Here is a 21,377-nt window from a genome sequence, read left to right on the forward strand (position 1 = left end):
TCAAATGTTTGGAGATCCTTCGTCCGAGAGGAATTATATAACAAAGCGTGGGCAGTTTACTCAAAGATGTCATGAAGTGAGCCAGAGAATAAGACGATTAGGATTCTCTGCTGTAGGATAGATGTCTAAAGGTGCCGCCGGTCTCTTAACTCGACCCTTTGGAGGGAGGAGGCCAAGCGGCTGGTGGGTGGGTGCGGGACCCATTCATAAAACCCAGTGCTCCCAGCCCGCTGCTCTCATTGGCCCCGGGGAAAAGGGGCGTGACCCGCGGGTGGAGCGCTCTCCAGGCCCAGGGGAGTGGGAAGATCCACGCTTGGGTGGAGCGAGGGGGCGTTCCTTGGTTTTCCCGGCAGGACTTCCTTTTCCCTTTGCTGGGTTCCTCCTCTCTCCCCCGGGGTGGGATGGTACGTCCCACCCTCCTCGCATTCCCGCCCCTCCTCCCCTCCGGAGACTGGGCGCCGCCGCCATCTTGGCACATCAGGTTGAGGGAAAGAGCCAAACCCTGGATTGGCGGAGGGGGGGGGGGCAGACAGGGGGACCCTCCCGCGGTAGACGGCGAGCCCTACTCCCAGCCCTCCTCCCCTCTCCGTTCCGGTGCGGGGCTCTGAGGCGTCCCAAGGCCAACCTGGTTCCTGTCAGGCCCGGGGAGGAGGGGCGTGCGGGGCAGCCGCTGCCTCCCCGGGACGGGCGCTACCACCCGAGCGGGGAGAAGAGCGCCTGCTGACGGAGGGGTGCGGAGCGAGCCGGCCGGCTCCCTGAAGCGGGGCGGGGCGGGGCGGGGCGGGGCGTGGGGGGGCGGGGCGTGGGGCGGACGGAACCACCGGGGCGGGGTGGGGAGGTAACGGGACGGGCGCGACCATGGCGCGGTGAGGGAGCGGGGGTGGGGATCGGTCCCGGGGAGGCCTGGGGCCGCTGGCTTGTGCGCCGTCTCGGCCGCCCCCGCTTTCGCCGCCGCCGCCGCCGCCGCCGCCCCGGGCATGTCGTCCAACTGCACCAGCACCACGGCGGTGGCGGTGGCGCCGCTCAGCGCCAGCAAGACCAAGACCAAGAAGAAGCATTTCGTGTGCCAGAAAGTGAAGCTATTCCGGGCCAGCGAGCCGATCCTCAGCGTCCTGATGTGGGGGGTGAACCACACGGTAACCAGCTCCCCCGCGCGCGCCCCTCCGAGCGCCGCCCCGTGCGCTCCCACGCCCCCCCGCAGGCCCGGCCCTCGCCCCGCGGGCCCTGCCGGGGACGCCCGCAGCCCCTCGCCAAGCCACTTGCACGCCCACCCCACCCTTGCACGCAGTCCCGGCCGGGTGTGCACTCCCCGCGCGCCACGCGAGGCCTGGTGTCTCCGACGGTGGTATGCCGTCGCCCCCTCCCTCCCCTCCAGCCCCTCTAGCTTCCAGTGTCTGGCTTGCTCGCTTAGGGCAGTCCCTGGAGGGCAGGGGGAAGGCCCGGGTGCCGCGGAATCGCTTTCATCCCCTCACCCTGTTTGTTGCATGTGTTTACCCCCTTGTTCCTTCAACCGGCTGCCAGCTCCCTGTCCAGTTGACAGGGCAAGTGGCATTGGCCTGCCTGAATATTCCTCTATTTCTGTTTATTTGGTTGGTGCGACTGCTTAAAGTTTCCCATCCTCCAGACCTCCTCACCCCTGACTATGGAAATTCTCCCTGGGTTTCCTTTTTTTCTCCTTGAACAAGATGTATCAACTGGAGAAGCACAGGCTTCCTTGAACCACAGACACTTTACCAGGGTCTTCCTGGGTTAGGGAGAAGAGAGAATGTAACCATTTGAGAGAAGGTGAGGCCTGGTTATAAGGAAGACTATTCGTAGTAGAAATAATGTGTCTTCCTGCATTCTCCTATGGTGTTCATGTCAAAGACATTGACTTCTCTTTTATTGGGCTTTCTGTTGTACCGTCATGACGGCTGTGATAGTGGTGGGTGGTTAGGATGAGAGGGCAGTCCCCTGGACACTTGGGGTGCTTTGAGATTGTCCTATCAGGAAGTTGGAGCCCAGGATTCGTGCTTGAGCTGGAGGACTTTGGTTGCGCCCTGTTTGTTTAGGGTCTTTCTTTTTTCTTTTCCAACCACTTGCTCCTTGCCTTCTGACCATTTGCACTGTGAGTCCCTACACCAGGAAGGAGCAGAGGAAGTAAAAGGACCTGAAACACCCAACTTCACCAACTACAAGTTTGGAATGAGGAAGATGAAACTATTGGCTTGGGTTTCCTGTGAATTTCAGTTCTTTAGGCACCCTTACTTTTCAGAGCATTTGAAATTGCCCACAAAATCAAATGATGACAACGGGGCCTGGGACCAGCAAGACTTTTTGCTTTGCTTTGGTAGAGGAACCTTTGGCTGGAGATTGATGAACCATAGTCTGAGCCAGGGTTCTGGATCTTTACATCTGATACAGAAAAGTGCATGAGTATGGTGAGGTCTTTGTTGGTGTTTTGGTCTTGGGCAGGTTACTGTTTTCAGTAACCTCCCTCAGGTGATGGTCCTGGCCAGGGTAGGGAGTAGCGCTGGTTTAATGCCCAGACCCCTGGAAGCTGCTTGGGGCCTGTAGTCCAGCAGACTTTGCTTCTCCTGCTTCCTGCTGCCTCAGGGGTCATCTGACAACATTGCAAGGGAAACTGGGTCATCAAAATGTGGACCTTGTGTCCCTGCCTGGAAGTCAGTCCTTGATTTTGTCCTACAGCCTGCTTCTCACTAGAAAGCATCCTGTCTATATACAGCATTGGTGGAGGTTCTTAGAGCTCCTACTTGGAATATTGCTGCTAACTACCTTGGGTCCCTTATTTTATACACAAAGACATGGAGGCCCAGCTGGAGGATTAGCTCACCCATGGCCACAGCAGAAGATGCAGCTCATTGTCAGGCACCACGGGCTGTGTTATTCAGTGGTGGTCTCGAATGGCAGGTCTTGCTTTCTGTGCCTCCTCTTCCTTAGTCCGTTTCTCAGCCAAGGGCCAGGATAGGTGGGGATGATGGTCTTGTTAGAGAACCTGAATGCACGCTCAGGTGTGTGCCCGTGCGTGCCAGCTCCCGGGAGTGTGTGTGATGTTGGGTGTTCTGGTAGGCGGGCAGTGAGTCTGCCCAGATGTGGGCCTATGCATGGTAGATGGATAGGCATCTGTGAGTCTTACTTTCTTGGACTAGGCAGTCACCCTCTTTCTTTGCCAACTTGAAGAAAAGTTTGAGGGCTAGCTGGAAAGGCGTTGACGTTAAGCAAGACCCACAGTTCTGGGCGTAATGAGCAGGTGCCTCAGGGGACAGGCACTGGCACTGGTCCCTGGACAGGGCAAGCGGCGCAGCTCAGTTGGCCCCAAGGGTTCGTGCTTCATTGGGGCCTGCGGTAAGGTCTGGTCTTTTAGGATCCCCCATCTGGGAAATGGAGGCATCTCCCCAGAAGAAGAGTGGTATAAAATCTTGCAGTTCTCTAGGGGGTCAGGACCACATAGTTCTTGGTGGATTGCTAGCCTTTCTGGGAGGTTGCCTTCCTTCAGAAGCCCACTTGTGCCAGTTTTGGCGATGTGAGGCTTCAGAGATCACATTTCTTTGAATCTTTAGTTTCTCACCCATTTAGGCATTTAGGGCATGATAGTCTATGGCTGATGGTGGGTGGATATGCCTTTATGGAGAGCAGAAGTCAGGAACTCTCTCCTGAGGTGGTTGATTTACTTCCAGTTGGAAAAAGAGAGGTTTTTGAGCTTGGTGTTGTCACAGGAGCTCCTCTCGGAGACAGGAGATGCAGCCCATGGACTTTGGAGAGAGACTGCAGGGAAAAAAGACAGAAGACTTTGGATCTGGGGCACCCGGCTGGCTCAGTCGGTGGAGCATGTGACTCTTGATCTCGGGGTCGTGAGTTTGAGTCCCACGTTGGGTGTAGAGCGTACTTAAACAAATAAAACTTAAAAAAAAGAAGACTTCAGATCTGTCAGGGGAAAACTAGTAAAGAGAGAACACCAGTATTTTCGTGGATGAAATACAGTTTGGAGGTAGAGAAGATTGCCTTGGAGAGGGGCGTGGAGACCAGAGGAGGCAGACCTGGCTTGATGACCTATTGGCCATTTTAGGAACCAGGTATGCGTGAAGCCTCACTCAGGTGATCACAAGGATTAGGAGCAGTTGGCGGTAAGTATATTTAACCACATAGGAACCTGCTAGACTGCTCTTCAAAGTGACTACACCATTGTACATTTCACCAGCAGGGTGTGGGGGGTTCCAATTTTTCCACATCCTTGTCAACACTTGCAATTATCCATCTTTTTTATCATTGCCACCGTGGTGGGTGCGAAGTGTTACGTCATTGTGATTATGATTTGTGTTTCCTTGATAGCTAATGGTGTTGAGTATCTTTTCATGTGCTTATTGGCTATTTATATATTTTCTTTTTTTTAAGATTTTATTTGTTTATTTATTTGACAGAGAGAGCAAGAGCATAAGCAGAAGGAAGGGCAGAGGGAGAAGGAGAAGCAGGCTTCCTGCTGAATAGGGAGCCGGACATGGGGCTCAATCCCAGCACTCTGGGATCATGACCTGAGCTGAAGGCAGATGCTCAACTGACTGAGCCACCCAGGCGCCTGGGCCATTTATATATTTTCATCAGAGAAATGTCTGTTAAGATCTTCGTCCATTTTTTAAAAACATTTTTGTCCATTTTTAATTGGGTTGTCTGTTCATTATTGAGTTATAAGAGTTCTTTTTTTTCGAGAGAGAGAGAGCGTGTGAGCATGAGATGGGGGCGTGGAGGGCACAGGGAGAAAGAGAGGGAGAAGGAGAGGGAGAAGCAGACTCCTTGCTGAGCAGGGAGACAGGGAGCTTGATCCCGGGACCCTGAGACATGACCTGAGCTGAAGGCAGACACTTAACAGACTGAGCCACCCAGGTACCCCTTGAATTATGAGAGTTCTTTTTTTTTTTTTTTTAAGATTTTATTTATTTATTCATAAGAGACAGAGATAGAGAGGCAGAGGGAGAAGCAGGCTCCCCACTCAGTGGGGAGCCTGATGCAGGACTCGATTCCAGGACCCTGGGATCATGACCTGAGCCCAAGGCAGACGCTTAACCATCTGAGCCACCCAGCCACCCAAGAGTTCTTTATATATTTTAGGTACAAGTCCCTTATCAGATATATGATTTGCAAGTATTTTCTCCCATTCTTTGGATTATCATTTACACTTTCTTCATGGTATCTTTTGAAGCTCAGGTTTTTAATTTTGATAAAGTACAATTTATGTATTTTCTTTGTTTGCTTGCACTTTTGGTGTCATTTCTAAGACGGCTTTGCCTCACACAAGGTCATGAAAATTTACCCCTATTTTTTATTCTAAGAAAAACTGTCATAGTTGTTTTTTTTTTTAAGATTTTATTTATTTATGGAGAGAGAGTGAGAGAATGATGGGGGGAGGGGCAGAGGGAAAGGGAGGAGCACACTCCCTGCAAGGCAGGGAGCCTGACATGGGGCTCGATCCCAGGACCCTGAGATCATGACCTGAGCCAAAGGCAGATGCTTAACTGACTGAGCCACCCAGGTGTCCCCAAACTCTTATAGTTTTAGCTCTTACATTTAGGTCTGTAATCCATTTTGAATTAATTTTTGTGTATGGTATAAAGAACAGATTCATTCTTAAGTCTGCTCAATTCTCTCCCACACTCCACCCCCATGCTGTCCATGCATTTTCTTTGCTTAATGCAGACCCAGAACCTCTTTTACCTGCCTTTTTCTGTTGCTCTGTGACTTTACAACTCTTTAGTAAGTATTCCTGGTCTAGTGGGGCCTTTGGATAAATTTGCCCTCGGCCAGGCCTTTCCACCTCACGGAGAACAGGAAGAGAAGAAAGACGATGGTGTGAAAAAGGAGGGATAAACGTAGGAGTGAATTTGTTGGCACCTGTGGCTCTGTTCTTGCCCTTTTCCTCCCTAGTCTGAGGTGTTACTTGGACTTCCTCGGTCTTGGGGTTTTTCAACACCATGTTTTCTGATGGCGGCAGGTACCACCTGGTTGTCAGTGCTGGCCATCGACTGCTGTGCCACCCACAGAACCGCAGGACAAGTCAGGAAACCTGAATGCCCTGCCCACGCCTCCTGGGTTCCTAGGAAGGTCACACAGGGAAGTAGAGGCTTCTGGAATCAGAGTTCAGCAGACTAGAACTAGTGGCTGAATTTTCATCTCCAGTAGGATCAGCACAGAGTGAATTCTCTGCTCCTAAATTTCTCACTCAGCTTGTGTAGCCTCCTTATTATTTATGCTGATGGCTCCTGGAGTTAATCGTGTGGTTAATCCAAAAACCATTTACGTGACGTGAGATACAACAGATTTCCCATACGAATATGTTGTATTTAGTGTGATACTTGAATGAATATGCATTCCACAAGTGCACTTGTGCTGAAGGGAAGAGGGGTCGGCCCAGGATTGTGCTAGATAGTCGAGGACAGGCACATCTTCCTAGAACATTGCTTTAGTCATGACCTTTCATGCTTCAAAACTTTTTTTTTTTTTTTAAAGATCTTACTTGTTTGTCAGAGCGAGAGAGAGCACAAGCAGGGGGAGCAGCAGGCAGGGGGAGAAGCAGGCTCCCCACTGAGCAGGGAGCCCGATGCGGGACTCGATCCCAGGACCCTGGGATCATGACCTGAGCCGAAGGCAGACGCTTAATGACTGAGCCACCGCACCCCGATCCTAGGCCTTTCTGACATGTATTTATTTCTCTTCAGCTTCCTCTGGCAAGCGGCTCTCTGACTCCCACCCCCAGGCAGCACCAGTTTCTTCATCTGTCCCCCCTCCCTTTTATTTATAACTCCATAGCACTCATCAAATTGTATTCTTTGCTGTCTGTTTTCCCAGCTGGACAGAGCCCATGTCTTCTCATTTTTGCATCCCCAGCTCTGGCACCGTCCTGGCTTAACAGTAAGGCCCTCAATACACTGGGTAGAAGTAAACTGATTAGGAATTTGGCAGCGCCTGAGCCAGGTCAGGAAAGGCCTTCAATTCCAGGCTAAGGAGGTAAAACTTTACCCTGAGGTTCATCTTAAGTGGAGGTGTAACATGATCTTGTTGTAGATTCTTCCAGTGTCAAGTGCTCTTGGCAATACCAGGAGAGGCATGAGGTGCCCTGTTTCTGGCCTGATGTGTGAGGGCCAGGAGTCTTTGTGACCGTATTAACCGCACCCTTCGAGCCTCTGCTGTTCTTGATGTCTCTGTCCCTGTGTTCGCACTACGTGTATACCACTTGACTTTGAGTTTCTCTGTGTCATGGGTTTGTCTCATCTCCCCGATAAGAGAATAAGCCTCCTCCTCTTGTGTGCACAGTGTGCACTTCCCCCGCCCCTCGTGCACCCCCTCCTCCCTAACATGAAGTACGGCGTGTAGTAGATATCTTAGTAAGTGCTTGTTCAATTGAAATTGAATAGAACTCTCTGGGGCTATAAAATTTAGCACAACTAAAAAATTAGTACAGCTAATCCCTAGAGTGAATCATCTACATGGGGCCCAGTGGAAATGAGGGGTGAGCCTACAGAGTTCATATATATGGATTCTCTCAGAAATTTCCTGCTATTGGGTTGTGTAGTCAAGAAGAGAGATGAAGGGAGAACTAAAAACCTGCCAACTTATAACCATTCGAAGTAGGCTGAACCAGAAGTTACAGAGAATTAACAAATAGCGCATTCTTGAATAGCTGCCGTTAGAAAAATTCACCCTAGCCCAGCATAGCTGACCCTGTCAGGCAAGGGCTTCAGTCTTTCCTAGTCATCCCAGCATTTGGTGCCTTGGTCTTGGCACCAAATCTGGATTTGAGACTAACGCAGAATCAATGAGTAGTACGTCCTAGAACATTCTGGTATAAAACCATGCTCTCTGAGCCAGTGCGGTGTGTTCTTTCTGGTGTGGAGGTGTGAACTAGGCAAGGTGGGATGACACAAGAGCCGTGAACGTCTTAACTTCTTCAACTGTCCGAGCCAAGCAATACATGCCAGGAAAAAGGAAGTGGGACAGCTCCCATGAATTGTTTCTGTTGGCAGGAAGACCAGGAAGTGGAATGGTTTCCTCCATAGGCACGCACTTCACAATCAGGTTCCCTGTGAGCACCCCCTGGATGGGAGTTGGTGTGGCTTTTGTCATGTGGCTGGTAAGCCAGTGTGGGGGGTATCACAGACCTGGGTGCTGGGGATTTTCAGTGTCCAGTTTGATGAGTTTCAACAAATGTATATTTGGTCACGTAATTATCACCCCAAACAATACATAGAACACTTCTGTCACCCCAGAATCATGCCTCTCGTGTCCCTTTACAATCAACTTCCCTCAGCCAACCCAGGCAGCTTCTTACTGGATTGCTCTCACCGTAGATTCCTGTTCTAGGATTTCATATAAATGGACTCATGCAGGATATACTCTGGTGTCTATGCCCGTCAGTTTCTGCCAGCAGTTTGTTGAGTCCCTGCCGCACTGCCAACTTTGCTGATACCCTTCCGCCCCCCTCCCCAGACATATACGCGCCTGTATCTGCCTTCATCTCCATGGGAGCAAATTAGTTTTCTCACCAATTCTAGGAAAAGTGTGGTTCCCCAGCCCAGATACTGCATTAACTCGAACTTATTCCACCCTCTGACATTTCTACATAAAAAAGGTTTGGAGCATGAAAGGGGCGGCAAATTGAATGCTGTTTCCCCCCATTTATGCTCCTAATGAGTCTCGGTTATTCCCTCACTACCACATGGGCCTCATTGAGATAATAGGATTTGCAAGGAAAGTCTCTGGGAGACAGAAGGCTGTGCGTCCCCTCCCCCCTATCCATTAAGGCAGAACCTAGGGTTTCCTCTGTAAATCCTGAATGCATTAGTGGCCACTGGGTTGAGGGTCAAATGTCAAATACTCCACTGTGAAGGGAGAGGACATCTGTGGCTAATTAGACCACTAATTGGCTAAGCTGGGGACAGGGAAGGGCAGGATGCTCGCTCTCAGCTTGGTGCCAATGGGAAGCCAGCCCCCTGTCAGCCTCCAGCTCCCTGAAGGGGGATGAAAGCCAATGGGAAGGTTTGTTTGCAGTGGGGGCAAGGCACCCTACCCCGTCTCGTCCAGTTCAGCCTAAGGCAGGACATGGCTTGAGGAGCTGGCCCTGTTTTAATCAGGAGGGGAAGAGTGAGCCAGTGGCCAGATGCCTACCTCTTCTTCTTGCTTTAAATTTAATTCTTTACTTTGGAGATGAGTTATACACCCACACAAACTCATCCAGCTTTTTTTCCTACCCCAACCCAACATCTTGAGTGACCCAGCAATTTGTATGAAAACGTTAAAGGCCTCAGGACCCACATAGGTTGTGTGATGTTTATTCATTGATCCACCTATTGCTACATTTGACAAATATTTATATAGTACCTGCCATATGCAAATCATGGGGCCAAGCACTGTGGAGCCTCCAGAGATCAGTTAGATGACCTTTGCTTACAAGGATCAGTAATACTATCTTGCCTCACTTATAGTCTAGCAAGCTTGTGAGGTTGATAAGCATTAACTACAATGTGAGGGAGGTTGTGTGATGGCCAAAGGATGGATACAAACACTACTTCAGAAATTCCAGAGTGAGAGAGAACATTTATGACCTAGAGAATCATGGAAAGCTTCATGGAGTAGGTGCTTTTTGAGCTGGAATTTATCAGGTTGGGAGAATTTCAATAGGTGGAGATGAGGTTGGGAACTTCTTGGAAGAGAAGAGCAGAAAGAGACAAGGAGGGAATCCGCGGACATGCTTTTTTTGGTGAGATGGTGGCATTCATGTTGTAGCGTCTTGTGTCTCTGAGGCTGGTGGCCTACCGGCCGAGAACCTTACTTTCCCCTTGCTTTGCAGATCAATGAGCTGAGCAATGTCCCTGTGCCTGTCATGCTAATGCCAGATGACTTCAAAGCATACAGCAAGATCAAGGTGGACAATCATCTCTTCAATAAGTAAGTGGCCTCCTGAGTGGGCTCAGGTTTTGTGGGCAGTCCTTTCCCTCAAGGCGGAGAGCTTCTGAAAACTCGCGCATGGCAGTGGTCGGCACCTGGCAGGGTGTGACAGTGACACCTGGATCTCCCAGCTGACAGACTGGCCGGGAAAATGCATTCATTATGTGCCTCTCCCCTTTGTGTCATTCTGTCATCTCCTTTATCTGCCTACCTCCAGGGTCCCTCGGGGCGTGTGGCCCGGCCCAGGGTGATTCATCTGGGGCCAGGTTAGGTAGCAGAGAAGCTACCAGACATGTTCCTGGCCCGGGATGCAGCTCTTCTGTCTCCCGACGGGCGTGTGAGCCGCAGGCTGAGCATGGTGCCCAAGGGCGCCATCCGAAGTAATTGCTCCCCCTTTTGTTCATTGCGGCTTCTGGGACTAACGCTGGCGTCTGAAGGGTTGAAGCAGCCGTTTTGCCTGGTGCAGGGTGGGGCCTGCCCTAAGCCCTTGGGAGGCCTTGCTTTTTCAGCCCACCGTGGGCCGCCCCGGGAAGCGCTTGCTGCCCACATCCTCCTTTCTGCGCTCGCATCCCGGGGCCCCACGGTCCCTGGCACCCCTCCTCCAGCTGGCCTCTGTCGCCCCACCATTACCAGACTGTTAGCCTGGAGGGGAAGCTTGGTTTGAAAATATCCCTTAGTGGCCTCTCTCAGCCACAGTATGTAATAACAACACTTTATTCGAGAAGCCATCTGTCTTCAGAGCTAAGCAGCCACCGTGTAGAAGAAAAACTCCTGTGTTTCTGCTCTGTTCTCACACCACTACCACATTGCACTTCCCTGGGTTTTCCACACGTGGGGCAGTTCTGTGGGACAGCGGGGTGTCCTGCCAGCGCAGCTGACACTGTCTACCTGGACGTAGCATCGGGCCCCCCAGGTTCCGTCCCACGAAGCTGCCCCCCTGCCTTCAGGTGCCAGTCGCAAGTCTAGGTCGTCACCTGTGTTCGTGACCAGCCTGCTGTGGGTCCCACATTCCCACGACCCTCCCCCTTGGGTTTGGTTAATTTGCTAGAGCGGCTCACAGAACTTGGGAAAACAGTTTATTTACTTGCTTACTGGTTTATTATAAAGGATACAACTCAGGAACGACCTGTCCGGGTGCACCACCCTCCCCACACCTGCACCTGTTCAACAGCCTGGAAGCTCCTGAGTCCCACCTTCATTGCAAAGGCATGATTGATGAATCATTGGCAATTGGTGATGGGTTCAATCTCCAGCCCCTCTCCCCTCCCTGCAGGTCAGGGGAGTGGGACTGAACGTTCCAACCCTCTCATCCTGGTTGGTTCCCCTGGCAACCAGCAACCCATCCTTTGAGGCTTTCCAAAAGTCACTTTTTTTTTTTTTTAAGTAGGCTCCATGCCCAGTGTGAAGTCCAGCATGGGGCTTGGACTTACGACCTCTGAGATCAAGACCTGAGCTGAGATCAAGAGGTGGATGCTTAACCGACTGAGCCACCCAGGCGCCCCCCCACCCTTCCAAAAGTCACCTTATTAACATAAACTCAGATGTGGTTGAAAGGGGCTTGTTATGAATTTAAAAAAAAGACATATTTATTGTTCTTATGATTTCAGAAATTCCAAGGGTTTTAGTTGCTCTGTGCCTGAAACAGGAACAAAGACCAAATATGTCACAATATCACACCCCGTAAGGAGGGAGAAGCAGCCCTTGGCCCTGTGGCAGGCAAGGAGATGGCTCTGTCCCAGGGCTCAGGGCTCTGGAAGGGGGCATCGCACCACCGCCTAATTCAGGGTCCATGGCCTCTGGTGAAGTTCCACCACCTTGACATCTTGGCCTAAAGCAGAGCATCCAATCTCTTCCTTTATCTTTCTTTATTCCTTTTGTCCTTTCAATAACTGTTGATGTGCTGTGGTGCCTTTTACTAGAAGAAGGGGACAGGAGGCAGAGGAGGCCCCTGCCTGCAGGAGAAGCCACTGCTGTTTATTTCCTCAAAGTGTGTCATCCTGGAGTGTAGTCAGGGGCACGGATTTCTCAAAGGGAGTTCCCAAGCAAGGGGACCATTGTAAAGATGGAGGATGTGGAGATGGCCTCCCTTCACGGCGACTCTGTCCCCTCCTGGGAGTCTGTGGCTTATTGACCAGGGAGTGGGGAGGGTGGAGATTGGTACTAGCAGCCCACAGACAAGGCTTCCCGAAAAGATGGGATACGGTCAGCTGACGGAGGACCTCTTCAATCCAAAGCACCCTCGTCCTCCATCCCCGGGGAAGCCCAGGGCTTCCCGGATGTGGCCATCTTCAGGACGTGTTGGTAGAAGCGTCCTCAGAGGAGAGGGTGCCTTGGTTGAGAAAGGCCGCTCCTTTTAGCAAACGTCAGCCTGCCGGCCGCCTCACACCACCCATGCACACGCAGTCACTCCCGTGTGCAAGCACAGCCCTTGTGCAGTGTGGCCGACGCTCCGGCTCGCTTCTCGGCACGTGAGGCTTTCCCCTTTCGTGTAAATTTTGTCAAAAGAGAACATACACTCAGAAAAAGTACACAAATTGTAAGGATACAGCTCGACTCATTTTTACAAGGTGAACACGGCGATGTAAAGTTTTAAAACTCTTACACGCTCAGCATCACCAGGACTGTTTGTTAAATACTCCAGACTCCTCTCCAGAATTCCTGGGGCCTAGAAACCTACATTCTGAGCGCCACAGATTGTTCAGGTCCCGGTGACCTGTGGCACAAACCCAGGGAAGTTCTGATGAAGAATTAGACAGATGGGCAAGGAAGGGCTCACGAAGACATTTCTCTGCTTTGCCCTAGGGAGAACCTCCCCAGCCGCTTCAAGTTTAAGGAGTACTGCCCCATGGTGTTCCGGAATCTCCGGGAGAGGTTTGGGATTGATGATCAGGATTACCAGGTACGGGGTGTCTTTGCAGAGTAGGAGGGGTCAGGGAGTGGAGTGGGGTTAGGAGGCCACAGGAGACATGGAGAGGAAGGTCTCCCGTTCTCGAGCTCTGTCTTCCTGTCCTGTCCTGCTCCAGCCGGGTGGTCTCTCCCAGGGTGCCAGCAGGCTCCTAGAGCTCGGGGCCCTAGGAGTGCTAAGTGCTTCTGAAGCTGCAGGCAGACTCAGGCTCCTCTCCCTGGGAGGGAGAGGGGCTGCGGAAGCTGCTTCATCTCAGTCTGACATTCCCAGTCTAGGCCCAAGAACTCGTCTCCTCCGTAGTTTGACTTAAAAGAGCGAGTTGTTGCCAGCGGGTGATGAGGCCTCTTAAAGCAGGTAAGACAGAGTAGAAAAGGAAGACTTGGAGGATAGTGTAACCTTGGCAGGTATGCGCGCCGCCACCTCCATGATCCAGCCTGCTGCGGGAAGGGGGCCGGCATGGCCGGCGACTGCCCCCTCCCAGGGCTGGTAATGCCGCCTGTGGCCCAGTCTCAGGGACATCACAGTCTGACTCCTAGTCTGTGGTTTCTGTTACTGCTCCACCTAGCCCCTTCCGTGGACCTTCTGCCCCTGGCAGACAGCCTGCTGGTGATGGTGGGAGAATTTTCCACTTCAGTTTGCTAGCAGGAAGAAATACAGCTGACTTGCGTTTGTCTGGGGGGGGAAAAGGAGCGTACAGCCTGGTGAAATCTAAAATGGATGTCCAAATCTTTTAAAATACCGTAACCCCTCCAGGCCGGGTCCTAGTAAGCCTTTCATGGAGTAGTTCCTGAGGAGCAGGATGCACCTGGGTGAGGCCCCTCTCCTCTCCTGTCCACTCTGGAGGGCGGCCTGCAAAGATGCCATCCCCAAGAGGAGGGTGCAGGGATGCCGGAGGAGGAGATGCCAGGGACGGAAGGCTCCAGAACGGCTGTGCCTGAGAGGTACTGGGAGGTGCCTCCAGCCCCCTCTGTTAGGACCAAACCCTGAGCTAAATCAGGATCTGATTGGAGCTGGAGGTTTTCTAAGAACTTGCCACTGTTGCAGCCCCAGATTGCTCGGACACCTTCCTTCCGCTGTGGCTCCTTCCCTTCCCCTCGGCGTTCTAACCACATCCTCTATGTGTCTGCATTTTTTCTCTCATAACCTTGTGGGCAAGTGATTGTGCTCACGATGTGTGGTGTTCAGGGAGGGGACTAACCGTGTAGAGGGTCAGAGCACACTGCCTGGAAACGAGGCAGGGATGGGAGCGTGGGGCCTGCTCGTCTTCCCGGAAGGAGAACCAGGCTGGGGGAGTGAGGCCCTCCGCTGTGGAGCCTACTCAACATTTCTGGATTGGGGGCACCTTGTTTTGGGGGTGCCCTTTTAATTTAGAGAGCACTCACCACTTCAGACTTGAGTCTTCCCCGTGAAGGTGGCGCTCTCTCCTTCCCCCAGGGTCTCGTGAGGAGGCACTGGGTGAGGGCAGAGCATCGAATCCTAGATAGCAGCCGAGGAAGCGGCTTGGAGAGGAGGCATTTCTGCGAGCAGACCCCCACATGTGTCTGCTTGGGGACGGGGACAGCTGGGGCCTCCTCTCTGCCTTGCCTTTCAAAGGTCTTCTCCCGGTGTCTGCTTGGTGAACACATCCCTTTGGTTGACTCACACCTCCCCCTCCACCCCCTCTAGAGGCTTCTACTGCTCTCTGATCCTAATGGGAATGGGGCCTCGAGGAGGAGCAGTGGCAGAGCCAGAAAAGCTCCCCAGAACTGCCTCATAGCTCTGCACAGACAAGCAGGAGTTTGAGGTGAGGGGAGAGGGGCTGGGCAGAGAGGCGAGGAACCCCTGCCTGCTGTGGGAAGGGTTTTCCAGCACCGGGGTATGTCCAGGGAAAAGAGATGATTGTCCATTGCTGCTTTATGCTGGACTTCTTGAATATTCCCTAGGCTTTGTCTTTGTCACCCCAGGAAACTGGGAAAAGCATCTTGGACTGCCTCCTTGTGTTCCAGGTCAGGAAATTCAGGAGTGGAGAAGTGAAATGGCTCACCCAAGGTCAGGTTACCTGTGGGCGTCAGGTCAGGGCCCAGCCCTAACGTCCAAGGCAGGGATTTCGTGGACAGGGTAGTTCTCAGGGGTCAGAAGGAGAGGAAACGTTGTGCAGCTGGCCCGCTGCCCCTCCGGTCAGGGATTAGGAGCAGGTGGTCAGTAGCAACTCTCGTCACTCTCCAGGAAGACCTGCGGGAGAGAAGTGAACTTCCCGTGACACCAGGGGTGGGTCAGGTCCCGCCTGTCCCAGCGTGGTTGGCCCAAGTAAAGGTCAGAGCCCTTGTTCCTCTCCCAAGACCAGCCTGCTTTTGTGTTGGTCCCTCAGAACTCAGTGACGCGCAGCGCCCCCATCAACAGCGACAGCCAGGGCCGCTGTGGCACGCGCTTCCTCACCACCTACGACCGGCGCTTTGTCATCAAGACCGTGTCAAGTGAGGATGTGGCTGAGATGCACAACATCTTAAAGAAATACCACCAGGTATGGTGAGTCCCGAGCCTGGGCGGTAGAGGACGGGTGGCCGGAGGGAGGAGAGAGCCCCTGGGCGGCTTCCTGGGGAGGGATGGGTCCTGTCGCAGCAGCCCCCGCCTCCCGAGAGCCAAGCACTTGGCCTTCCCCGGGGCCGGGTGCAGAGCTCAAATGCCTGTTGCAAAAAGGGAAAAAGGAGAAATGAAGGCTTGTTGCCCACTCAGTCCCCGTGGAACAGCTGTTTCTTGTCAGAGTCGGGAAGTTGCCCCCTCTGGCACCTGCCGCATTTCTTCCAGAAGAGGTCCCGTGGTCTGGGCAGGGTCGCTTCCTTTCCCGTCCGGGCTCTCCGCGCCCCGGGACGCCGTCCTGGAGGGAAGCAGGGAGTGCGGTGGCGGCGTCCGAGCGCCGGGCCTAGTGCCTGGGCCTTCAGGGAATGCTGCCTTCTCTCTGGGGCACCGGGAGGTGGTGAAAGGGACTTCCGGTCTCGGGCTACAGCGGAACCCCCCGGGTGCCGCATGGCTAAGAACTCCTGGCAAGGAGGGAGCCGCTCTCTTTCCCTACAACCCGCTCGCAGGCCTGCCTCAGTGATTCTGCTTCAGACGGCAGTTTCAGGGGCGGCCCAGTAACACGAGACCAACGGGGCCCTGCCCGGCCCGCCCGGCCTCTCCCTCTGCCCGGCCGGCTGGGGGTTGGGGGGGGCCATGGCCTCTCGAAGTCCAAGGAAGCCCCATGACTTCACAGGACCCATCTGACCTGGAGGCTCGACTCCCCGGGAGCGTTTGAGCCTGGGGTGGGGGGGCTCCCCCGGCCGTCCCGGCGTCTTCATTCGTTCCTCAGCCGCCCGTCCTTCCTCCCTTGGCTCTAGTTCATAGTGGAGTGTCACGGCAGCACCCTTTTGCCGCAGTTCCTGGGCATGTACCGCTTGACCGTGGACGGCGTCGAGACCTACATGGTGGTCACCAGGAATGTGTTCAGCCACCGGCTCACTGTCCACCGCAAGTACGACCTCAAGGTAAAGGGCTCTGCGGCCCGCAGTTCTGGGGCTGCCCTCCCTCAGGCTCCCACACGACGGGAAGCCCCCGGGCCGTAGGGTTTGGCACAGTCAGCACTCTGGAGTTGACGTGCCTAATTCCTCTGGGTCAGAGGCTGTTGGAAGTTCAGGTGACAGGGACGAGAGGTTACTTAATGTGCCGTATTTGTGTCACCGTCGGGTGTTCTTCAGCTCCTGTTGGGGGCATGTGCGCTTCAGGGGCGGCTGTCTGACGCACGCACTCTGCCATCTGTCCAGGACACACACATTTCTAGACCCAGAAAGGAGCACGCTTGTGCCTGGGAGCCACAGTGCTCCGCTGTTCTCGAAGCCGGCTTCCTGACTCGTCACCTCACAGCCCTGTCTGTCCCCGCTGCAGCCGCAGTGCTGCCCTTTCCATTCCCGCCCAGTCCCCAGCACCTCTCTTGGCCGCCCGGCCTCTCCCCTCCCTGCTCTTTTGTCCATCTTCGCCTTCCGTCACCCCGTTACTTCCTGCCCGGCTCGGATGTCACTTCCTGCAGGAAGCCGGCCTGGACTGCTGCCCCTGTGCCACCTGCTCTCGGCGTGTCCTCCTCCCGTGTCCCACCTGGCACTGGTGTAATGAACGGATTAGCTAATCATGTAACCGCTTGTTAGAGCCTGTCTCCCATCTCGGGAGGCAAGTCCCCTCAGGGCAGGGACTGAGTCTTGGTACTGTTGGCTGAGCGCGAGCCTCGTGTCTACCCAGAGCTCTGTCAGTGTCCGTGACAGAGGGCGTGAGCAAGTTGCTGCCTCCCGGCCCCTCGAGGGTTCTAAACAGCCTCCCTCAGTTCACCTGCTGCCTCTCCCCAGAGACGGGTGCATGTTTTCTCGCTCAGCGGACTTTGCCTCAGCTGGACCTCCCCTGACGGCTCCTATCCTTGCAGGGCTCTACTGTCGCCAGAGAAGCCAGTGATAAGGAGAAGGTATGCGGGGACCCGGACTGATGGAGTGTGGCCTGGGCCGCTTGGAGTCAACTTCTGTCGGTCGGCCTGGCCCTTCCTCCGCCACAGCCCCTACCTGGTTCCCACTTACGCTTCTGTCGGGCTGTGTCACTGAGCACCCGCCTGGCCTCGGCCTCGGCCGCGCTCTCCGCCTTGCCGGCTGCCCACAGTCCCGCAGGGCTGGCGACTTCTGTCCATGGGCCAGCCTCAGTTGGGCCGTGGCTTCCTGAGCCCCGAGGTAGTCCAGGCTCGGCAGGAAGACACGCTTTGGTCTGTCCTCCCTGGTTGACGTAAGCCACACAGTCACCATCCCTGCCTCCCGAGGCTGGGACTGCAGCCTCCTGCGCTGAGCCTGGTGATTTGACAGGTCGACCCTCTGTGCTCTAAGGACCCTTCCCCTTTTTGTGCCGTCACCTCTTGGGGTGAATGTATTGGGCCACCCAGCCTAACGCTGCTGTTGCTCTCCCAGGCCAAGGACTTGCCAACATTCAAAGACAACGACTTCCTCAATGAAGGGCAGAAGCTGCATGTGGGAGAGGAGAGTAAAAAGAACTTCCTGGAAAAACTGAAGCGGGACGTAGAGGTACTTACTGACCCTCATTTTCACCTTGGTTGAGGAGGGCCCCCTCTTGTCCTCAGAGCAGGAGCCTCTTTTTTTTTTTTTTTAAGATTTTATTTATTTATTTGACAGAGAGAGACACAGTGAGAGAGGGAACACAAGCACGGGGAGTGGGAGAGGGAGAAGTAGGCTTCCCGCCGAGCAGGGAGCCCGATGCGGGGCTCGATCCCAGGACCCTGGGATCATGACCTGAGCCGAAGGCAGATGCTTAACGACTGAGCCACCCAGGCGCCCCAGGAGCCTCTTTAACCTTAAGAAAAATTGAATTCACTGGGCTCCTGGCTGGCTCAGTCATTGGGTGTCTGCCTTCGGCTCAGGTCATGGTCCCGGGGTCCTGGGATCGAGCCCCGCATCGGGCTCCCTGCTCAATGGGGAGTCTGCTTCTCCCTCTCCAGCTCCCAGTGCTTGTGTTCCCTTTCTTGCTGTCTCTCTCTGTCGAATAGATAAATAAAATCTTTAGAAAAAAAAAAAAAGAAACAGAACCAATAGATGGTGCCGATGGATGGATGGATGGATGGATGGGTCAGTAGTTAGACAGACAGCCAGGTGTTTAGTATAAGGAATTGGCCTCCACAGTTATGGAGGCTGATGTTCCCAAGAGCTGCAGTCGGCGTGCTAGAGAGGTCCAGGAGAGCAGATGATATAGTTTCAGTCTGGAGGCCAGTGGGCTCAAGACCTAGGAAGGGCCAATGTTTAGTCCATGTCTGAAGGCAGGAAGAAACTGATGTTCCGGGGCGCCTGGGTGGCCCAGTCATTGAGCGTCTGCCTTTAGCTCAGGTCATGATCCCGGGGTCCTGGGATTGGGCCCCGCATCGGGCTCCCTGCTCGGCGGGAAGCCTGCTTCTCCCTCTCCCACTCCCCCTGCTTGTGTTCCCTCTCTCGCGGTCTCTCTCTCTGTCAAATAAATAAATAAAATCTTTAAAAAAAAAAAAAAAAGAAACTGATGTTCCAGCTCAGAGGGACTGGGCAGGAGGAGTCCCTTCTACTCACAGGAGGGTCACCCTTTTTGTTCTGTGCAAGCCTTCAACTGATTGGATGAGGCCCACCCACATTAGGGAGGGCAGTCTGCTTTACTCATTTTGCTAATTCGCATGTTAATCTCATCTACAAACACCTTCACAGATGCACCCAGAAGAATATCTGACCAAATGTCCGGGCACCAAAAATTAACCATTGCACTTGGATCAATTCACTGTGAATAATGGGCTATGTGCGTGGGTTTTACCAACGGCTTTCTTTCCTAGGAAGCTTTTCCTTCATCACCGCCTGCTCCGTCTGTGCCTTCATTCTGCCTCAGTTTGCCCAGAGCCCTTCTCCTTCCTGTCCTCCCTTTCTCCCTACTCTCCTGAGAGGAAGTTAAGGCAGTTTGCACATGTCGTTTGTTTTCACTTGCCTGTTGCTCTCTCAGTGTTCTCGGGTGGATAGCAGTGGGTGTGGGTCGTGGACTCTCTCTTCTGGGACCTCAGCCCCCTCCCCTTGGACCTTGGGAAGGGCTCGTCCAGAGGGGCTTGGTGTGGTGCCCCCCACCTTTCTCTCTAGAGGAGAGGCTGCTGATCGTCTGTCATCAGGGCTGCTTGTGCTTTTAGAAGCCCAGGGGCCTGTGCGTGGGCCGCTCCGTTGGGCGGTTTCCCGGTGACCACGGCAGAGCCCGGCACGTGCCGCGCGGCCGCTTCCCTCAGGGTTTGCGCTGGTGACGGCGGCCTCGGCGGTCGCGGCACTGGCGTTCCGGCTGGCCGGCTCCATCTGTGTCAGCCCCTTCCTGTCATCCTTCAAGTCGCGGAGTCCGAGCCCAGGAGACCTGAGCCACCGTCCCGCGTGCGACGCTCGTGCAGGTGCCAGGCCCGCGCCACAGCCGCGTCGGACCTCCGGGAGGATGCTCGAGTGGCGCTTGGCTCTGTCTTAGGGGCTCTTCCCTTTTCTTTCCCTTCGTCTCCCTGTTCTTATCCTGCCCGGTGCAGAAGCCGAGTCACGTGGTGTTCCGGGCGCGCCTGCGGCCGTGGGTGAGAAGCACGTTTTAGCTCGCAGCCCAGCACGTGAGCGCGCACACACACGACGGAACCACCGGCCGCCTACTTCCTCTAACGACCTCTCACGTTTTCTGTTCTATTTCGTAGTATTTCATAATTAAAAAAATCCTGGCCCCAGCCTACTGACAGGCCTCGGGCCCCTGATGGGTGAGATCTGTGGCCCGAAGGACACGCCTCAGCGCACGGCGGAGTCCCGCTCCTCGCCCCGACTCGCCGCAGCCTCTCTTGATCCCAGACCGAAGGGCCTCTTCCCTCGGGGCTCCTTCTGCCTTTCCTCCCACAGCTTCGGCCTGCCTGACCGCTCCTCATCCGCAGGCTGCCTCAACCGCTGTCCCCAGGGAGGCCCCCGCCCCGCCGCCCTGGGCTCCCACGGCTCCCTGCCCTCGGGAATGGCTGTGCTCCCCGCGGGACACTGAGCTCACTGAAGGCAGAGCCTCGATGGCTTGTTCTCGCCCGCGTTTGAGAATTGGAGAATGGCCTTGAAGGGAGTGCCTTTTCTCCCCTTTCCAGATGCCCCCGGGGATGCCCCGTGTAACCTCTTCCTCCATCTCTCCTTCCCCGCCTGCCCTAGTTCCTGGCCCAGCTGAAGATCATGGACTACAGCCTGCTGGTGGGCATCCACGACGTGGACCGGGCGGAGCAGGAGGAGATGGAGGTGGAGGAGCGGGCCGAGGACGAGGAGTGCGAGAACGACGGGCTGGGGGGCAACCTGCTCTGCTCCTACGGCACGCCTCCCGACAGCCCGGGCAACCTCCTCAGCTTCCCCCGCTTCTTTGGCCCCGGGGAGTTCGACCCCTCTGTTGATGTCTATGCCATGAAAAGCCATGAAAGTAAGTAGGAGCCCGCGTCTGCCCTGCCCACCCCTGGCCCCCGTGCGACCCCCTCAGGCCCATGGTTTAGGTGCCCCTCTGGGTGTCTGGACCCCCACCTCATTCACTGCTGACTTTGGCCTTCTCCTGCCTGCGGGCTCTCCTCCCGATCTGCCGGCAGGAAGTCTGGCTTCTGGGGCCCTGCGGTCCTTCTCTTTCAGGCTGTCCTTCCCCTCTTTGCTTGTCCTGGAAGCCGGAGGCTTGGCTGGGCCCCGGTTCATGGTTCTAAACCCTGAGAAAGACTGTCCACAAACAAGAGAAGAGCTCTGGAGGCCTCTGAGAAGGGCCCATTAGCATTCCTTTCCTCAGGGCCATGACGCCAGGGGTGGGTCCGGGCCTCAGGTCTGCAGGGTTCCTGCCCTCCTCCTCCCCTGCCCCCCTCCCCCCAGGTGCCCCCAAGAAGGAGGTCTATTTCATGGCCATCATCGATATCCTCACACCGTACGACACGAAGAAGAAAGCTGCCCATGCTGCCAAGACGGTGAAGCACGGGGTGAGTCCTCCCTGCCGCTCCCAGACGCCTCCGCCCCCCCGCCCGGGCGCA

The 21,377-nt window shown here is 54.7% G+C and overlaps 1 protein-coding gene across 4 annotated transcripts in view; it reads left to right on the forward strand.

The window, feature by feature from the left end:
• Positions 1 to 823: 823 nt before the first annotated feature.
• PIP4K2B (phosphatidylinositol-5-phosphate 4-kinase type 2 beta) overlaps positions 824 to 21,377 on the forward strand; it is a 25,201-nt gene continuing 4,647 nt past the window's right edge. The window contains exons 1-10 of one of the 4 annotated variants that reach the window (XM_081805087.1): positions 1,008 to 1,136; positions 1,686 to 1,785; positions 9,836 to 9,933; positions 12,736 to 12,832; positions 15,186 to 15,338; positions 16,192 to 16,338; positions 17,262 to 17,300; positions 17,788 to 17,901; positions 20,536 to 20,794; positions 21,223 to 21,326. In XM_081805087.1, coding sequence (XP_081661213.1) covers positions 9,869 to 9,933; positions 12,736 to 12,832; positions 15,186 to 15,338; positions 16,192 to 16,338; positions 17,262 to 17,300; positions 17,788 to 17,901; positions 20,536 to 20,794; positions 21,223 to 21,326 — 978 coding nt within the window. In that variant the 5' untranslated portion in view covers positions 1,008 to 1,136; positions 1,686 to 1,785; positions 9,836 to 9,868. Of the gene's footprint in view, positions 1,137 to 1,685; positions 1,786 to 8,095; positions 8,120 to 8,148; positions 9,746 to 9,835; positions 9,934 to 12,735; positions 12,833 to 15,185; positions 15,339 to 16,191; positions 16,339 to 17,261; positions 17,301 to 17,787; positions 17,902 to 20,535; positions 20,795 to 21,222; positions 21,327 to 21,377 lie in introns of those variants that run through there. The other 3 variants (XM_006743304.2, XM_031039156.2, XM_031039158.2) reach the window with 3 other exon arrangements.

Source organism: Leptonychotes weddellii, chromosome 15 (genome assembly GCF_054177405.1).
Source record: "Leptonychotes weddellii isolate Sample4059 chromosome 15, ASM5417740v2, whole genome shotgun sequence".
NCBI lineage: Eukaryota > Metazoa > Chordata > Mammalia > Carnivora > Phocidae > Leptonychotes > Leptonychotes weddellii.